This window comes from Trachemys scripta, chromosome 2 (assembly GCF_013100865.1).
Source record: "Trachemys scripta elegans isolate TJP31775 chromosome 2, CAS_Tse_1.0, whole genome shotgun sequence".
NCBI classification, from domain to species: domain Eukaryota; kingdom Metazoa; phylum Chordata; order Testudines; family Emydidae; genus Trachemys; species Trachemys scripta.
In genome coordinates, this window is record NC_048299.1 from 75,499,028 (window position 1) to 75,517,536 (window position 18,509).

The 18,509-nt window shown below is 42.2% G+C and overlaps 1 protein-coding gene across 1 annotated transcript in view; it reads left to right on the top strand.

Annotated features, from left to right (window-relative positions):
• The window catches only part of LOC117871709 (collagen alpha-6(VI) chain-like), a 161,454-nt gene extending 143,398 nt beyond the window's left edge, over window positions 1-18,056 (top strand). Inside the window, exon 5 of the mRNA XM_034759485.1 lies at window positions 17,479-18,056. Coding sequence (XP_034615376.1) covers window positions 17,479-18,056 — 578 coding nt within the window. The remainder of the gene's footprint in view (window positions 1-17,478) is intronic.
• Window positions 18,057-18,509: the final 453 nt, after the last annotated feature.

Here is an 18,509-nt window from a genome sequence, read left to right on the forward strand (position 1 = left end):
TAATGACAGTACATGTTGAAAAAATTAAAGCTTTATAACTGTTAAAATGCAATTTTTCAACACCATATGTCAAAATATACAAGTAAATAACCTTAAATCAAACTCTAAGAAGTTCTCAAGCAGCATTTTTCTTACTTTGCCTATCTGTGCATTTTGATTATTATCAGTGGAAATATTTTTTGTGGGTTTGTGTGTGTGTGCGATAAATTCAATGTTGAACAAGTTACTGATTAAAAAATCTCCTCTTTCCAAGCCTATTTATCAACTTAGGGCACATTCACTTTTAAATAAACGTCTAGTTTTGGCTTTTGTTATCCACTGTTGTCAACTAGTGCGTCATACTCCGCCTCGTCCTAAATTCCAGCTTAGGTTTGGGGCACCAGAAGTATGTTGTAGCAGGGCAGTGTAGCTTACGCTGCTGCTGCCCTTAGTTAACCTGTTTTGTGAATAAATGATTTCAGTCTCCCAGGGCTGCCAATTCCATACCTTTCAATAGCACTAAATTTAAAAATGCCATGTATGGGATGCAACTGTAAAATATACTGCATTATCTATCTACCTACCCACTTTTTAAATGGCCATTTCCTCACTCAATATGTGGGAAACTTTCTCTTTAAAATTATTATTACTAGAATATACAATAGCTCATGGCTATCAGTTTCCAAGGAATTTCTGTGGTCCAGCAGGATGGAGTGTTGTTTATATAAGTTACAAATAAAAGTTGGAAGAAAGCAGGAAAGTGCTTTCCAGCTAATTAGCCCTTTGTGAGCAGTCCAAAAAATGAGTGAGTCAGCTGGGGCAGAAAATTCACTTGGTACATCGTTAAGCCTGTTTCAGAGTGGTAGCCGTGTTAGTCTGTATCAGCAAAAACAACGAGGAGTCCTTGTGGTACCTTAGAGACTAACATTGATTTGGTTATAAGCTTTCGTGGGCTAGAACCCAATTCATCAGATGCATGAAGTGAAAAATACAGGAGGAGGTATAAATACATGAAAGGATGCGGGTTGCTTTACCAAGTGTGAGGTCAGTCTAATGAGATAAATCAATTAACAGGATACCAAGGGAGGAAAAATAACTTTTCAAGTGATAAGAGAGTGGCCCATTACAGACAGTTGACAAGAAGGTCTGAATAACAGTAGGGAGACATTAGTAATGGGGAAATTAAGTTTAGGTTTTGTAATGACCCAACCACTCCCAGTCTTTATTCAGGTCTAATCTGATGGTATCCAGTTTGCAAATTAATTCCAGTGCTGCAGCTCCATGTTGGAGTCTATTTTTGAAGTTTTTTTGTTGAAGAATTGCCACTTTTAGGTCTGTTACTGAGTGACCAGAGAGATTGAAGTGTTCTCCTACTGGTTTTTGAATGTTATGATTCCTCATGTCAGATTTGTGTCCATTTATTCTTTTGCGTAGAGACTATCCGGTTTGGCCAATGTACATGGCAGAGGGGCATTGCTGGCACATGATGGCATATATCACATTGGTAGGTGTGTAAGCCTGTGTTTCTGCATCTTTGCAGCATTACTCCCTAAAGAGGGATGAGGGTCACCTCATTATTCTGGCAGTAAAAAGAACTTGTGATAGGAAGCATGGGAAGCAATTAATATAGATAAATTAAGAAAACATCAGCACCCTTTCTAAAAGCTTCTGAAAAAAAAAAACCTTGCCCAAGGCTGCTACCCAGCCCTCAGCTGCAGAATTTACAGGAATGACTGATGCTCAAAGTGAAAATCAGTTTAGTAAGAAACCAGGAGAGTGACGAAGCCCTGAACTTCACCCTCACAGCTGCTGCTGCTGCTGCTGGCAGTGAACTCAGCACTGAAGACCAACCTTCTTCACTGTGAGGAGAGGGGAGGGGATTATTTCTGGTGGTTTGGAAGCCTTTTAAAGATACATATTTTAATTGTCATCATGGGAGGGCTTTTTTGGCAAACTACTGATAGAGTTGCTTTTAAAAGGGGTTCAGTCTTTCCTGAGCCACTTTGGAGGGTCTAAAGTTTTGAGCTGATAAACATCTTCCCTTTATGTGGTAAGTATCACAAGCTGTTTTCTGCATTACCAAGGAAAGCTACAAAATTACATTTCACTCTGTGGCAGGTTTTGCATTTAAATATACTGTTAGTCTGAAATTTTCACTCTGAAGTTTTGGTAATATATAGATTTTTCTCTAAAATCTCTTCTATATATATATATCTCTCAGTATAATCTTTTTCTCTCTGCCCCCTTATTTATATCATTATATATAGCCAATGCGTGGATAGATATTTAAGTTTAACTTTTTAATTCTGAATTTCCTGAGTATTCAATGCTTGTTTTTAAGATAATTACAATGTTCTTGTAATGTTTTAGACTCTTAAATTACTGATACATTTGCACAACCCTAATGACAGATAAATGTTTTACTTTTTTTTTTTTTTGTCCACAACTATACTAAAGGGGAAGGATGGTCCAGTGGCTAGGGCACTAGCGTAAGATGTAGGAGACCCTGCTTCAATTTCCTTCTCTGCCGTGCACCTCCTGTGTGACCTTGGGCAAGGCACTTAGCCCCTCTGTGTCTCACATTCCCATCTGTAAAACTGGGGTGATAACACTTCGTCATAGGGGTGTTGTGGAGATAAATATATTCAAGACGGTGACATGCTTTGAGCTTTACAGATAAGTGCTCTATAAGAAATAGTCATTATTATTAACACTCCATAAGGTATCCACTTCTTTCTCAATCAAATACCAATAAGTCATATGTACCCCCTTAGTCATACTCACACTCTTAACACAAAAATCAACCTGTGCGATGGTAAGGTGGAATGATGTTAGATGTATACGGACTGTATGAAAGTCAGATGTGCCAGTTTCTTGATATAGAAGTGTATGAGGTTGAAACTAAGATTTTGTGGCAGAGCACAAGTTTGCTAAAATTAGGGTACAAATGGCTTTTCAGTATTTGCTACAGCTGGAAGTGAAAGAGTTACTGATGATGTTGAAGGGTATGAGAAAGTGGCAATGAATGCCAGAGGCTTTTCCCTTCATATCTTATTTCAGTGTTCTTAAAATTTTGGAAAAAAACAACAAGGAGTCTGGTGGCACCTTAAAGACTAACAGATTTATTTGGGCATAAGCTTTCGTGAGTAAAAACCTCACTTCTTCAGATGCAGAGTGAAAGTTACAGATGCAGGCATTATATACTGACACATGGAGACCAGGGAGTTACTTCGCAAGTGGAGAACCAGTGTTGACAAGGCCAATTCAATCAGGGTAGATGTAGTCCACTCCCAATAATAGATGAGGAGGTGTCAATTCCAGGAGAGGAAAAGCTGCTTCTGTAATGAGCCAGCCATTCCCAGTCCCTGTTCAAGCCCAGATTAATGGTGTTAAATTTGCAAATGAATTTTAGTTCTGCTGTTTCTCTTTGAAGTCTGTTTCTGAAGTTTTTTTTGTTCAATGATAGTGACTTTTAAATCTGTAATAGAATGACAAGGGACATTGAAGTGTTCACTTACTGGCTTATGTATATTACCATTCCTGATTTCCGATTTGTGTCTATTTATTCTTTTGCGGAGATACTGTCCGGTTTGGCCAATGTACATGGCAGAGGGGCATTGCTGGCACATGATGGCATATATAACATTAGTGGATGTGCAGGTGAATGAGTCCTTGATGGTGTGGCTGATGTGGTTGGGTCCTGTGATGGTGTCACCAGAGTAGATATGGGGACAGAGTAGGCAACGAGGTTTGCTACAGGGATTGGTTCCTGGGTTGGTGTTTCTGTGGTGTGGTGTGTAGTTGCTAGTGAATATTTGCTTCAGGTTGCGGGGTTGTCTGTAAGCGAGGACTGGGCTGCCTCCCAAGGTCTGTGAGAGTGAGGGATCATCCAGCGCATTATCCACGATCTACAACCTATCCTGGTAAATGATCCCTCACTCTCACAGACCTTGGGAGGCAGCCCAGTCCTCGCTTACAGACAATCCCCCACACGCTGTACTTTTTGTATATTAAAAGATGCTGGTTTGCAAATGAAGGTATTCCATCCTTTGCAAATCTAATATCCCCAAGATAATTTCATTCTTATTCTGACCTGGATATTACACAAACCTCCAGCATTTATTATTTTTTAATATTTTACAAATCAACTTAACATACAGCTTATGAAGAATTCCCTAGGTTTGTCTTATTTATAATCACATAGTTTTTCTATTTATGCTCTCACTTGAAGATACTGAGGCATAGTAGTAATTTATATTTGAGAAATTACTGCACTAGAACAGTGGTGGGCAACCTACAGTTTTAATCACGGTCGGCAGCAAGTTCAGGAAAATAGAATTTAATTAGGGCTGTCAAGCGCTTAAAAAAATTAATCGTGATTAATCATGTAATTAATTGCATTGTTAAACAATAATAGAATACCATTTATTTAAATATTTTTGGATGTTTTCTACATTTTCAAATATATTGATTTCAATTACAACACAGAATACAAAGTGTACAGCGCTCACTTTATATTTATTTTTTTATTACACATATTTGCACTGTAAAAAAAAACAAAACAAAATATTTTTCAATTCAAGTAATACAAGTACTGTAGTGCAATCTCTTTATCATGAAAGTTGAACTTATAAATGTTGAATTATGTAAAAAAAACTGCATTCAAAAATAAAACGTAAAATTTTAGAGCCTGCAAGTCTATTCAGTCCTACTTCTTGTTCAGCCAAAAGCTCAGACAAACAAGTTTGTTTACAGCAACAGAGGGTCTTGTGGCACTTTAGAGACTAACAGAAGTATTGGGAGCATAAGCTTTCGTGGGTAAGAACCTCACTTCTTCAGATGCAAGTAATGGAAATCTCCAGAGGCAGGTATAAATCAGTGTGGAGATAACGAGGTTGGTTCAATCAGGGAGGGTGAGGTGCTCTGCTAGCAGTTGAGGTGTGAACACCAAGGGAGGAGAAACTGCTTCTGTAGTTGGACAGCCATTCACAGTCTTTGTTTAATCCTGATCTGATGGTGTCAAATTTGCAAATGAACTGGAGCTCAGCAGTTTCTCTTTGGAGTCTGGTCCTGAAGTTTTTTTGTTGTAAGATGGCTACCTTTACATCTGCTATTGTGTTGCCAGAGAGGTTGAAGTGTTCTCCTACAGCTTTTTGTATATTGCCATTCCTGATATCTGACTTGTGTCCATTTATCCTCTTGCGTAGTGACTGTCCAGTTTGGCCAGTGTACATAGCAGAGGGGCATTGCTGGCATATGATGGCATATATAACATTGGTGGACGTGCAGGTGAATGAGCCGGTGATGTTGTAGTTGATCTGGTTAGGTCCTTTGATGGTGTTGCTGGTGTAGATATGTGGGCAGAGTTGGCATCGAGATTTGTTGCATGGGTTGGTTCCTGAGTTAGAGTTGTTATGGTGCGGTGCATGGTTGCTGGTGAGAATATGCTTAAGGTTGGCAGGTTGTCTGTGGGCGAGGACTGGCCTGCCTCCCAAGGTCTGTGAAAGTGAGGGATCATTGTCCAGGATGGGTTGTAGATCACTGATGATGCGTTGGAGAGGTTTAAGCTGAGGACTGTAGGTGATGGCCAGTGGAGTTCTGTTGGTTTCTCTTCTGGGCCTGCCTCTGGAGATTTCCATTACTTGCATCTGAAGAAGTGAGGTTCTTACCCACGAAAGCTTATGCTCCCAATACTTCTGTTAGTCTCTAAGGTGCCACAGGACCCTCTGTTGCTTTTTACAGATTCAGACTAACACGGCTACCCTCTGAAGTTTGTTTACATTTGCAGGAGATAATGCTCTCCTGATTCTTCTTTACAGTGTCACCAGAAATTTCAAACAGGTGTTCTCATGGTATTGTTGTAATATCACAAGATATTTACATGCCAGATGCGCTAAAGATTCGTATGTCCCTTTATGTTTCAACCAACATTCCGGGGGACATGCATCCATGCTGATGATGGGTTCTGCTCGATAATGATCCAAAGTACTGTGGGCTAATGCATGTTCATTTTCATTATCTGAGTCAGATGCCACCAGCAGAAGTTTGATTTTCTTTTTTGGTGGTTCGGGTTCTGTAGTTTCTGCATCGGAGTGTTGCTCTTTTAAGACTTCTGAAAGCAATCCCCACACCCCATCCCGATCAGATTTTGGAAGGCACTTCAGCTTCTTAAACCTTGAGTCGAGTGCTGTAGCTATCTTTAGAAAACTCACATTGATACTTTCTTTGTGTTTTGTCAAATCTGCAGCGAAAGCGTTCTTAAACGAACAACATCCTGGGTCATCATCCGAGACTGCTATAACATGAAACATATGGCAGAATGGAGGCAAAACAGAGCAGGGGACATAAAATTATACCCCAAGGAGTTCAGTCACAAATTTTAATTAACACGTTTTTTTTTTTTAAACGAGCGTCATCAGTATGGAAGCATGTCCTCTGGAATGGTGGCCAAAGTATGAAGGGCTATATGAATGTTTGGCATATCTGGCACGTAAACACCCTGCAGTGCCGTCTAGAAAAGTGCCATGCAAATACCTGTTCGCACTTTCTGATGACGACGTAAATAAGAAAAGGGCAGCATTATCTCCTGGAAATGTAAATGAACTTGTTTGTCTTTGCGACTGGTTGAACAAGAAGTAGGACTGAGTGAATTTGTAGGCTCTGAAGTTTTATATTGTTTTCTTTTTGAGTGCAGTTACGTTACAAAAAAAATCTACATTTGTAAGTTGCACTTTCAGGACAAAGAGATTGCACTACAGTATTTGTATGCGATGAATTGAAAAATACTGTTTCTTTTGTTTATCATTTTTACAGTGCAAATATTTATAATAAAAATAATATACACTTTGATTTCAATTACAACACAGAATACAATATATATGAAAAATATCCAAAATATGTAATAAATTTCAATTGGTATTCTATTGCTTAACAGTGCAATTAAAACTGCGATTAATCTTTTTAATCACGATTACTTTGTGAGTTAACTGCGATTAATCGACAGCCCTAAATTTAATACAATGGAACTGACGCTGGATTTGTAAAATGTCTCACAAATCGCAAGATTGAAAAAAGTTATATCTAGCTTGCCTCCTATCCTAAAGCCTTTTCTTCTTATAAATGCAATCGGACGGTATTTGCATGTGCTGTGAAAATTTATATTGTCTGTCAAGCAATCGATTCTGTCTGCTTTCCAAAAGATTAGTATTCCATTTGCTATATTTTTCTACAGCCAAACATAGTTTTCAAGGCACTGTGTAATTGGACTACATTTTTTCAGGTGTTACTTGCGACTGTTCTGATTATTTAAAGAAAGATAATAAAGTCAGAAAACAAAGTGTGGACTCTAAACTATGCTGGATAGTGTTGTTTTGATTGACCTTCATTGAAATTGGCTTTGTCAAACAGATTCCAAAGATTCTAAGCCTGAATTCATCTCTACAATACTGATGCAGAGCCCTGCAATGGGACTAAGAAGGGAGGCAATGTGATTCCTCTTCCCTGGGGCTTCAAAGAGCCCGTTAGACCCCCCAAATACAGCTTAGGGAAGCCCTTAGCATTGGCTTTACTTGTACCCAGCTGACCATGGTCTGTATGGGTCTTCTGGCAGCTAGGAAATAGCTGTCAATAAGACTGTCTCTGCCACACGTCCACCCAACCCCAAAATGCCCTGGTACACTCCCTATGCTGGGGATTTATGTACCAGGGATGGGGGCATGCAGAGCTTGCTGAACCAACTCTCCAACTGTCAGAGAGGCTCCGTGAACACAGCATATTCTTTGACAGTCATAACAGATGTTTTGCTTAGAGGTGTGGCCACAGGAGCAACTGTTCATTCTGTCATTGCCTCAGCCTGTTGGCCATTTCGCAGGGCTCCTTCTCTTGTACTGCCCTGCTCCTCATCTTGAGGCTGCCTGTTGGGTCCCATTCTCCAATGGGCAGGAAGGACAAGGATTTGGGTTAGGGCTGTTAAGTGTGAGACAGTTGCAGGTATAGATCAGAGTGGAGTTTTTTGGGTGTGCATACACCCATAATGCAACTTCCCTTTACAGATCAGTTTAGTCTATGGACTCAGTTCTGATTTTAAAGATGCAGGTCACACATCACTGACAGTAGGGCCAGCCTTATGTGGCCTGTCCCATTCCCTCCACTATCCTCCAGTGGAGTGGAGGAATTTGAAGGGTACAGACTGACATTCGATTCCAGTGCTTGTGGAAAGGAGGTGGGGGACGCAGATTGTCCAGGCAAGGAATCTGCACCAACTGCATTTCCCAGCACCCCAGGAACTCCCTGCATCACAAGGCAGAGAGCTTTTCTGCTAGGGATGGTGGTTCCAAAACAAAGCAGATTCACTGGGTAATATTCCCTGTGAGAGTGGCTGCAACTGGTGTACAGGTGATGTAGCTTTTAGTCTGCGGTAGTTGCTGCAAAGTGGTTCATAACCAATCTATGATCTGGGCAGAGGATTTCGCTTCCTCTAGAGGGTAGTCCATTTACTTCCAACTGTGCAGTGGGTCCAGGATTTGGACATATGTGCAGATTGTCATAGTAAGTGTAGCCACAGCCCTCACAAAGCACACATTGATTAATACAGGAATAAGCTACAAACAAAACAAGTTGGCTTCCATCTGTTGTGAGACCAGAGACCGCACCCTTGCTGGAACTTTCAGTATAGCACAGAGACATCTAGTGGCCAAATAACATTCCTACAAGTAAATATCATGACACAGAAGTTAGTACTTCCATAGACAAGTCGCTCAGCAACAACTTGTTACGGACACACAGGACTCATACCCTCTCTCGGCTCCAAACGGTCCCTGGGAGGAACCCCCTTCAGTGTGACAGTCGTTTTCAGGATCCCACTCTCTCTCGGGGGTTAAGCTGTAGGCTCCACCGCCTCCTGGGACCGCACCTCTCTGAGCCTTCGGTACACCTGTCTCTCGTCATGGGCACGCTCAGGGAGTCCATTCTCTCTGGATCCCCGGGGCCTCCACATCCACAGGGAATAATGCAACCCCGATCTCTAAACTGCAGTGAGACTCAGTCAGCGTCAAACAGAAGGGTTTATTGAGCATCTGTAAAAAGCATAAGAGGCTCTCAGGGCTCTCGGGTCTAACATCCCTCAGCAAAGTACTTCTAGTCTCATGTCACAATGGCATGCAGAGAGCCATTTCATTGTGCAGCTACCACTCTAAATCCTTATTCTCGTTTAGCTGTTTTTTATTTGTTTAAATATTATGTTTTAATAGCTATACACAAGGGGCACATAAAAACACTTGTAAAACATGAACTCTTAGGAGTTTCTTTATATTAAACCTGAAATGCAGAGAAATATGTAGTTAGAAGGGACAGTTGTAGCATTTTAAGCTGCCTTTCATCATTGCAGAGAGCCTGATGTGCAATAATAGTCATTATTATTTGTAGTGATCTTTAGTATTGCAGTGGTATTCAATTACATTATAAGGCAATGTCCAAATCTTGGCAGGCCAACAGGTTCTCCAGGGCCTGGCACTTGCTGGCTCAGAGGATGCTCTGGAGCTGGGGAGGGAAAGGGGCCAAAGCCATGAACGAGCGTCTTTTGTTTCGCCCACTGGGCACCAGCTGTTCCTTCCTGCTCCCCACTGGTGGCTCTGCAAAGGCAGCTCCACACACTGGCTCAAGCGCGCCCCAGGCTTCCAGCAGCTCTGGCCCTTGCATTGCCCTGCCAGGCGGCCCCTTTCATCCCAGGCTGCAGAGTGTCCTCCAAACCAGCAGGTGCTGGGCTCGGGCAGGGCACTGGGAGGCAGATCAGCATGGGGACGCTGCAGCTGGACTGGGCAGCAGCTGGAGCTGCTGGGAGCCCGCTGCCCAGGGCAGAGCTGGAGCCAGGTAGTGGGGGCGTCCTTACATTAGAGCTCCCAGCAGGGAGCAGGATGGAACAGCTGATGCCCAGTGGGCCAGCGGGAAGGCCCTCATAGGCCAGATCTAGGCCCCAGGCAGGCCACCGATTGAAGAACACTGCAGTATTTCCTAATGACCCTCATCAAGGGTTAGGGCCCCATTGTACTAGGCACTGTCCCTACCCCAGAGAGGTTGCAATCTAGCAGTTAGAAAGTATGGGACAGGCGAATAAACTGACAAATGGGAGGGACAGTGAGAGAAGGAGAAACTAACAATAGAGCCAAGGCCAATGGGAGCTGCAGAGTCAGCGCGCGAGGTGGGGGCAGCACGCGGAGCTTCCCTGATCACCCCTAAGCTAAGCGGCCGCGGGGACATGCCAGCCACTTCCAGGAGCTGCACGGAGCCAGGGCAGTCAGGGAGCCTGCCTTTGTCCTGCTGCACCGCCGTCCGGACTATTACGCCGACCAGAGCTGCCAGGGTCCCCTTTCAACCTGGTGTTCCAGTAGAAAACCAGATGCCTGGCAACCCTAAGCCAGGCACATTTGCATAACTCAGCGTGGTCTCAGTAACAGCTGGCTGCCAGCCTAATCAGTCCCAGATGGCAATGGTTTGTAGGTTTGTATCTTTTAAAAGTAGGTTTCAAGGAGGAATCTCAGTGAGAATAAGGTGACGGCTTGTGAATGTTGTCAGAAGGTTCTTCCCCAGCACATGTGGTGGCATGGGAAAAAGCAGAAAGGTGCTTCTGTGACAAGCAGATAAATGAATGCTCAAGGGTGTCATTGACAGAGCGAAGGTGAGGGTCAGGGCCATAATAAAAAACTAGATTTGAAAGGTAAGGGGCCGCTGATTCAGTGGAGAAGGGGAAGCCAGTGGAGGGGTACAAAGGGGAAATGATGTCATCAAAATCACCTTGGAAACATTTTAAATAGCTATGAAGCAGGAAGGTTGTAGGCATCAGTGCCACACGGATGAGATTACAATAATTAATGTATGATTTTATGGTGTAGCGGGGCGGTCACCCCGCTCTGGTTCAGAAAGGGTTAAAAGCCAGCCCTTTGAGAGGGCTGGGGCTGGGAGCCAATCAGGAAAAGGCTGAGAGGTAGCTTATAAGGGCTAGTCTGGGCCCTATAAAAGGGCTGCAGGGCCAGAGGCCAGTCAATCTCTTTCCAGACTTGGACAGAGATGGACCTGGTGGCCGGATAGCAAAAAGGGTACCTTGGACAGTGCAGTGCTGGGGAAGGGCTGGGGGAGCTCCAGCCTGGCAAACCCCCAGGCAGAGGCCATGCTGTCAGGGCCAGAGGAGGTATTAGGGCTTTGAGGAGGCAGCTAAGGAAGGTAGAGGCAGAAGGCCCCCTGGCCGATGATGAGTGGCCACTTCAGACTGCAGTTTGCCCCTGAGGGAAGGGGCTAGATGAAGACTGGCAGTGGGTCATTGAGATGAGATGGGCTTAGAGGATTGGGGATCCCTGGGGAGTGGAGGACCCTGAGTGTGTGGGCACTGCTGAGGGGCAGTAGCCAGGAGAAGGGGCACTATGGGCTGAGAAGGACGCAGCGCCTGAATTATAGTGGTGGAGATTGATAATGATAAGACAAAAAGCGACAGCAGGAGATGCTTTGATGCTGGGATGAGCTAATTCCGGAGGTAACCAGCAGGAGGCGCCGTGGCGGTGAGTACATGCCATGTGACACATGGATAAAGAAGACCATGTATACTTCACCGTTTTCCTGTTTCTTTATCTATAGCGCTTTAGGTTCTTATAACAGCATATTGGGATTGGACTACATATTTCCTACCCCTATAAGTTTCCTTATACTAGTGCATTATGCAGTCATGTTCCAGGGCCCTTGTGATACTTGATATATGGAATTTTTATTTTATTTTTCCAGAATTAAAGCTTGGAACGTTCATTCATAATATGAAGATGCTGCTGACTTTGTTCCTCTTCCTTATTGGGAGTCAAACTTCAGTAACTCAGATGCCTGGTATTTCAGTATCCTTTGTACTCTGTTGTATTATGTGATTTGATTTTTTTTAAATACAATATTTAGTCCCCAATTTCCCCCCAAAAAATTTGAGGTGATGCCTGAGACTCTTGAGTCAGGATCTCTATACCTTATGAGACTTTGTATAATAGACTGAAACTGTGTTTGAATAATGGAGATGGACATTAGATTTACATATTAGGTTGATCAGTGCTATCGTAAACTGTGACAGATTTATATAGATTAGGGCCAAATTCAGAGGTAAAAATGCAGATAGTGTATAAATGAAGGCCACTCATGGAATTTAGTTATTTTCAAGTGGGTACCTGGGATTTAATTACTCAGTATGTGCAAAAGGAGGATCCAGTCCTGCTCCCTACTCACATGAGTTCTGTGAGGGTCACTGGGATTCTACATGTAAATTCTGCAGAACTGGGTCCTTGGTATAAATCCCAGGCACAGTGAGAGCTAAATTGTGGCATTGTATGTGGTGTAAGTTAGGGCAGAATTTGGCCATGGAGGGGGCCAGATCAATGTGACTGATAGGGTAGGCGTGTTGCACAATTTAGAAAAGTTGTCAATAGGAAAGTTGCTCAGGAGGAAAGTAAGGCCCAAAGCTGCAAGTTCTTCTGAGAAAAACTGAGGGCTTTCAACTCCTATTGACTTCAGTGGAGGTTAAGGATGATTAGCAACTTGCTGGAGGCAACCAGCACTTGTGACAGGCAGGTAACTAAGCACAGAGGAATCAAGGCAGAAAGAAAAAGCAATTTTTGCCACTTTGTGGCATACAACATAATGAGACTCTGAAGAGGGTTGCACACTTAGTCCACAGTTGCCATAGGATTCCATATGGGAGAGAATATTCATTCTCAGGAACGTGACAGATGTCCTCTACTGTGGTGTAGGTGTAAATTAAAGTAGGAGGAAGGGTGCTTTATTTTAACCCTTCTGTTAGTCACTTAAGGCTGTCTGGATCACTGACATACCCTTGAGATCTACTGTGTTAAGGTAAAATATGACCGTGCCAGTGAAGAGTAAAGGGATGAGAGGAGAAGGTGACATTTTCCCCCATCCAAACTGGAGTAAGCATGTAAAACTGCGGCTCCTCTTCTCTCACCCCAATACCTTGACTCCTCCATAAGAGGTAGTCATAAGTAGTTGTCTCAGCTCTTCTTAGCTAGTAGCACTGGGAGTTGGGGCCAAAGGATAAGGATCTGCCTAAATGTGGATTTCGGACTCCACCTCCATCCCAGCCCTCTGCAGTAGAGTTAGTATGGAGATTCTTTTTGCAATGCACAATTCCTTGTAATTCCTGAGCCTAAGTGGTTCAGGGGACTTTGCATGGGTCCTCCACACTAAGGGTGAACTACACTGTGCCATGTGCTGAACCGAATGTTGGCAAAAATAAACCAGAGTGCATTGTTTGTGACTCTGGGACGGTAACTACAGGCACATGTGAAAGAAGTTAGCACTTAGAGATATTTCTCTAACAGGAAACACTAGATAATGTGTGTCCTATTCAGTAGAAATACAAAAAAAAAAAAAATTTAACCTCAAAAAGGAAGCAGGCATCCAATCCTGAGAAGTGCTGAATAGCTACATCTCCTGGGAAGTCTTAGGGACCAAACAGATGCTGAGCACGTGTATCTTCCTATCTTTGTAATCTTTCATGATAATAAAATAAGCTTAAAATATAAGAGAGAATTCTTGGGCTTAGAAGGATATTTTTCAGCTTTTGGATATTTTATTTCAGGTTATCTCTGGATAAATTCTTCTGTGAAGCATTGCTTGTATCATCAGAGTATTGTAGAGATAAAGGGTAAGAAATATGGAATAACATTTAATTTTCTGATTTTTGCAGGCCCTACATCTGCAGATATTGTCCTTTTGGTTGACAGCTCTAATAGCCTGGGAAACAAGGCGTTCCCCTCTATGAAGTCTTTTATTAGCAAAATGATCAGTCATCTAACAGCGACTCCTAACCAATACCGTATCGCACTTGCCCAGTACAGTGATGATTTGCACGTTGAATTTCTGCTGGACACCTATAAAGCAAAGAACCCAATGCTGAATTATGTAAAAAAAAACGTTGTATTCAAGGGTGGTTCAGGAAAAACTGGCAATGCCCTTCGAAAAGTTCACAGGACCTATTTCAAAGGACCAACTAGTGGAAGAGACAAAGAACGAATTCTGGTAGTCTTGACTTCAGGGGCATCAGAGGATGCTGTAGTAGAGCCTGCCAAGATCTTGAAGAGTGACGGGGTAAAAATCATAGCCATGGGGATTCAGGATGTTTCTCCTCAAGAATTGCAGTCAATGGCTACACCTCAATTTTCTTATAAGTTTCACACAGTGAGGGATCTCAATATGTCTTCTCAAAACCTGACCAAGATCATTGAGGATGTTATTCAAACAGATATTAATGGCATAATACCAACAGGTAAGGAATGCAAGGCTATGAAAAAATTGTGATCATATTGGTTGGAAGAAATAATTCAGTGTTAGAAAGAAAGACACCCTGAACATTTTGGGCTAAATTTTCAAAATATTAAATGACATGCATATTTTAAAACAATGAAGAGAACAGACATGTCCATGACCAGGTACCTGTGTATACAGAGAGGCATGTAATCCTGACATTTTGAAAACCAGTGCCTATCTGATCATGACTTTATGCATGACTAACTCCGGACTCCACAAAAGTGAATGGAGAGTGGGTGGAGTGAAGCTGTAATTATTCTTGCAGATTTGGTAATTTTCAAGAGAAAATAGCTCTTGTTGTTGGTTTATGCCCTGAACAACTAATTAATGGGCATTTTCCTTTGGGCTTCCTCTGACATGGCTGGTATTGACCACTGCTGGAGACAGGATGCTGGAGTTAGGTAGGCTGCTAATTTGATTTCAGTATGGCAATTTCTGTGTTTCTAGATAAATCTGAATGAGGGAAACTATTTTAGAAGAGTTTTCCATGGATTGGCCAAGAAATAGACTATTAATATTGTGTTCTTTTCCTCTCTCTTCCCACTGCAGTTTGTAAGAATGATTCCGTTGCTGATGTTGTGCTCATAGTAGATGAGGGTGTTTCAAAACCAAAAGCTGAAGATATTAAAAAGTTCCTGCAAGATACAGTTTCCTTTCTTGATGTGAAAAAGAATTGTACGAAGATTGGCCTAGTGACATATAGCAGTGAACCACGTGTTTTATCTTTATTGAGCGAAGAAACAAACAAAACTGCTATTCTGCAGAAAATACAGGGCTTTTCTCCAAGGGAAGGGAAGGCCAACACCGGTGCTGCCATTAATGCTACAAGGCAAAGAGTCTTCTCTGGAAGCAGAAAGGCCCAAGGGATAGAGCAAATAGCCATTCTGATCACCCACAGACCCTCTGAAGACAACATAAGTGAGGCAGCTCATCATCTTCGGAGAGCTGGTGTGACTGTATTCACCATAGGCATTGAAAATGCTGATTACACCGAGTTAACCCAGATAGCATCATATCCTCAACAGCAATATGTTACTAAGCTGACGGCATTTTCTGACCTGCCAAAAGAAGCCAGAACTTTACAAAAGAAACTCTTGAATCAAATTCAGGACAAACTGTGTGTCCAGTCTAAAAGAAGAGAACTACTTAAAGCAGGTAAACCTTTCCCAGTAATCATATTTCTATCTTTTCTCTAGTTGGAAGATTTTTAAGTAGAGATGTTCTTGAACCAAAACCTGGATCCAAATCCCACTGAACTTTTGATCTAGTTCCAAACTTTAGCCTTTGAGGAAGTGCAGTTCCGAAGCTGAATCTGGATCTAAACTGTAGCTCGGACCCATCTTTTTAACAGATTGACTGGTTCATGTTATTTTATTGAATTAGTGCAAAGATCCTGCATCACGGTCTCCTAGTGGAGCAATTTATGTCTTTATGGAGTCCTCTTGGTGTCATTGGGACTCTGCATAGGTGTAAGGGAGGGTCCATGATAACAAAGCCCAGTATAGGATTGGTGCCTAAATTATTTTCATTGGGTTAGCAAGGCAGGCTTTTTTTTTTTTTCTCTTTCTTTCTTAGTCCAAGCAAACACAGCTTGGACAAGCAAGTTTTTACAACTCCAACACCACAGAGTTTTGTCATTATACTGGTTGAAAAATAGAGGCTATGTACCTGGGGGGTTCCCTTCATCCCCTCCCCACCCATGAAGAAAACTACAGATGCCCCTGAATGGGGTTAGAGAGCTCACTTGGATAAACATGCGGTTCCAGGCTCTTGTACCCAGGAAGAATCCAAGCTAAAGATCAACCCCTGACACTGTGGGCAGTGCATGAGGCCTGAAAAAGATTCCTGCCACTCATCCATACCCTGCATTGTCAAGTCACATCTAACATGACAACAGTACACTATATCAAAAAACAGGAATAGGGAGGTCCACCCTTCTTTGCACAGAAGCAGTCGGTCTCTGCAGTTGTTGGCCAGAAGAGTAGGTGAGCTTGGGGTCCTTAAGGTGGACCCTCCTACACAGTCTTCAATAAGGATAAGGTTTCTTTGAGGTTACACCCTATATTCATTCCAAATGTTCCCTCTGAATACCATTTAAATCAGGTCATATAACTAGCTATCTTCCACCCAACATATTATGCCACCAGAAAAGACAGGGAGCACCATTCTCTGGATGTTATTGAGCCTGAGCATTCTACCTGCAGATGACAGAACCCTTCAGGGAATCTCCTAATCTAGTTGTCTCCTTTGCTTCCCCTTTCACACATTTGAGATTTTCTAAATGGATTTGAAGTTGCATCAAGCTGTGAGCTGATGGTGACCCCTCCCACACAAGGTGTACAGGTTACATCAGTGGCTTTGCTTCATGGAGTTCCCCTTCTGGAGATCTGTAGAGTGGCAACATGGAGCTGTATGCACATTTTTACTAGGCATTATGCCCTAGAATGAGTTTCTTCAGCAGATGTATCCTTTCAGATTGCAGGATCACACTGCCAAACACATCAGGGTTCCTTGCGCCCTTCTCATTGAGTACTGCTTGTGAGCCACCTTGAATGGAATACACCTAGGGACCGTCATTTGAAGAAATTCTGGTTACTTACCTTACAGTAACTGGTGTTCTTCAAGATGTGTGGTCCCAATCTGTATTCCACTTCCCACCCTCCTTCCACTCTCCTTCTGATCCCTTCCTTGGGTTATTCATGGTAGAAAAGGAACTGGAGAGGTAGTCAATCCATGTGGTCCCTTCTGCCTTGAATTGGAGCACAAGGAAGTGATGGGCACAGATACAGACCAAGAAACACTGCTGTTGAAAAATCTTCTGGTCTTAGGCACATGAAGTGCATGCACATCTCAGGTGGCATACAGATAGGGATCATAACCTGAACTCCAGTCCAGTTATCATAAGATAAATAACCAGCATTTCTCAGACATTGTTACTTTACATTGAGGTTACAGCCAATTTTCACCATGATAACCTCACTCTCTGGCAGATTTTCGGCCGCTGTGGAACTCCACCTGGGTTTGTGTCATTGTATAAATACTGGTTGACTCTGGGCCCTAATTACAAGTCTATATGCTTTGGTGCTTCTCTCAGTGTTTCTCGCTTTACATTTTCTTCTCACACTAATGCTGTATACAATTTATTTTTCCATGTAGGATGTGTGGACACAGAGGAAGCTGATATTTATGTCCTCATTGATGGCTCAACAAGCATTTCTCCTGCTCCCTTCGGAGACATCAAAACATTTTTGAAGGAAGTGATTAAGATGTTTAACATAGGACCAAATAAAGTTCGCTTTGGAGCTGTGCAGTTCTCACATCACAAAAGACTGGAGTTTGAACTTGATGAATACAGCAACACAAATGATTTAGAAAGGGCCATCGACAACATTAGGCAAATATATGGGGATACCCATATTGGAGAAGCTTTGACTTTCATGCAGCCACTATTTAAAAGGGCAAGGGAGCAGAGAGCTGGCAGGGTGCCTTGTTACCTCATTGTTCTAACAGATGGGGAGTCACATGACAGTGTGAAGGAGCCTGCTGAGAGACTGAGGAATGAGAAGGTTAATATTTATGCCATTGGTATAAAAGGTGCAAATGAAGCACAGCTCCATGAGATTGCAGGGTCAAAGAGCAGGACTTTCTTTGTTCAAGAGTTTGACTCCTTGAAAAACATAAAAAATGAAATTGTTCAAAAGATCTGTTCTAAAGAAGGTAAGGGAAAATTTTGATTTTTGCCCTTTGAACTCAGAGCGCTAATTGAATGCGGAGCCTCCTCTTGTATAATAAATAATTTTAAGTTTAAAACATGATAAGCATATTACTCCAGCCTGAATAACTGAAATGTATAAATATACTTTGGGCACATTTTGAACTGAGATGGCTGTCTGCAAGCCAGTTATAAATAATGCAGTTTTCTTTCTTTCTTTCTTTCTTTCTTTCTTTCTTTCTTTTTTAAATTTCAATGCCTGCAGGATGGGGAGTTGGCTTGGGAACTACTAATGCACATACGATTTTTATTTAAATAAAATACTCAGCCACAAGATTTAAAAAAAAAAATCAGTTTTTTTTTTTAACTTCATGCATGGACTTTTAGTATTGCTTGAAATTAGATTTCATTGTGATTTCTTAATTCTTTGCTTTTAATCATTTGTTTGTATCCTTCCAGGCTTCCTCTTTCTACA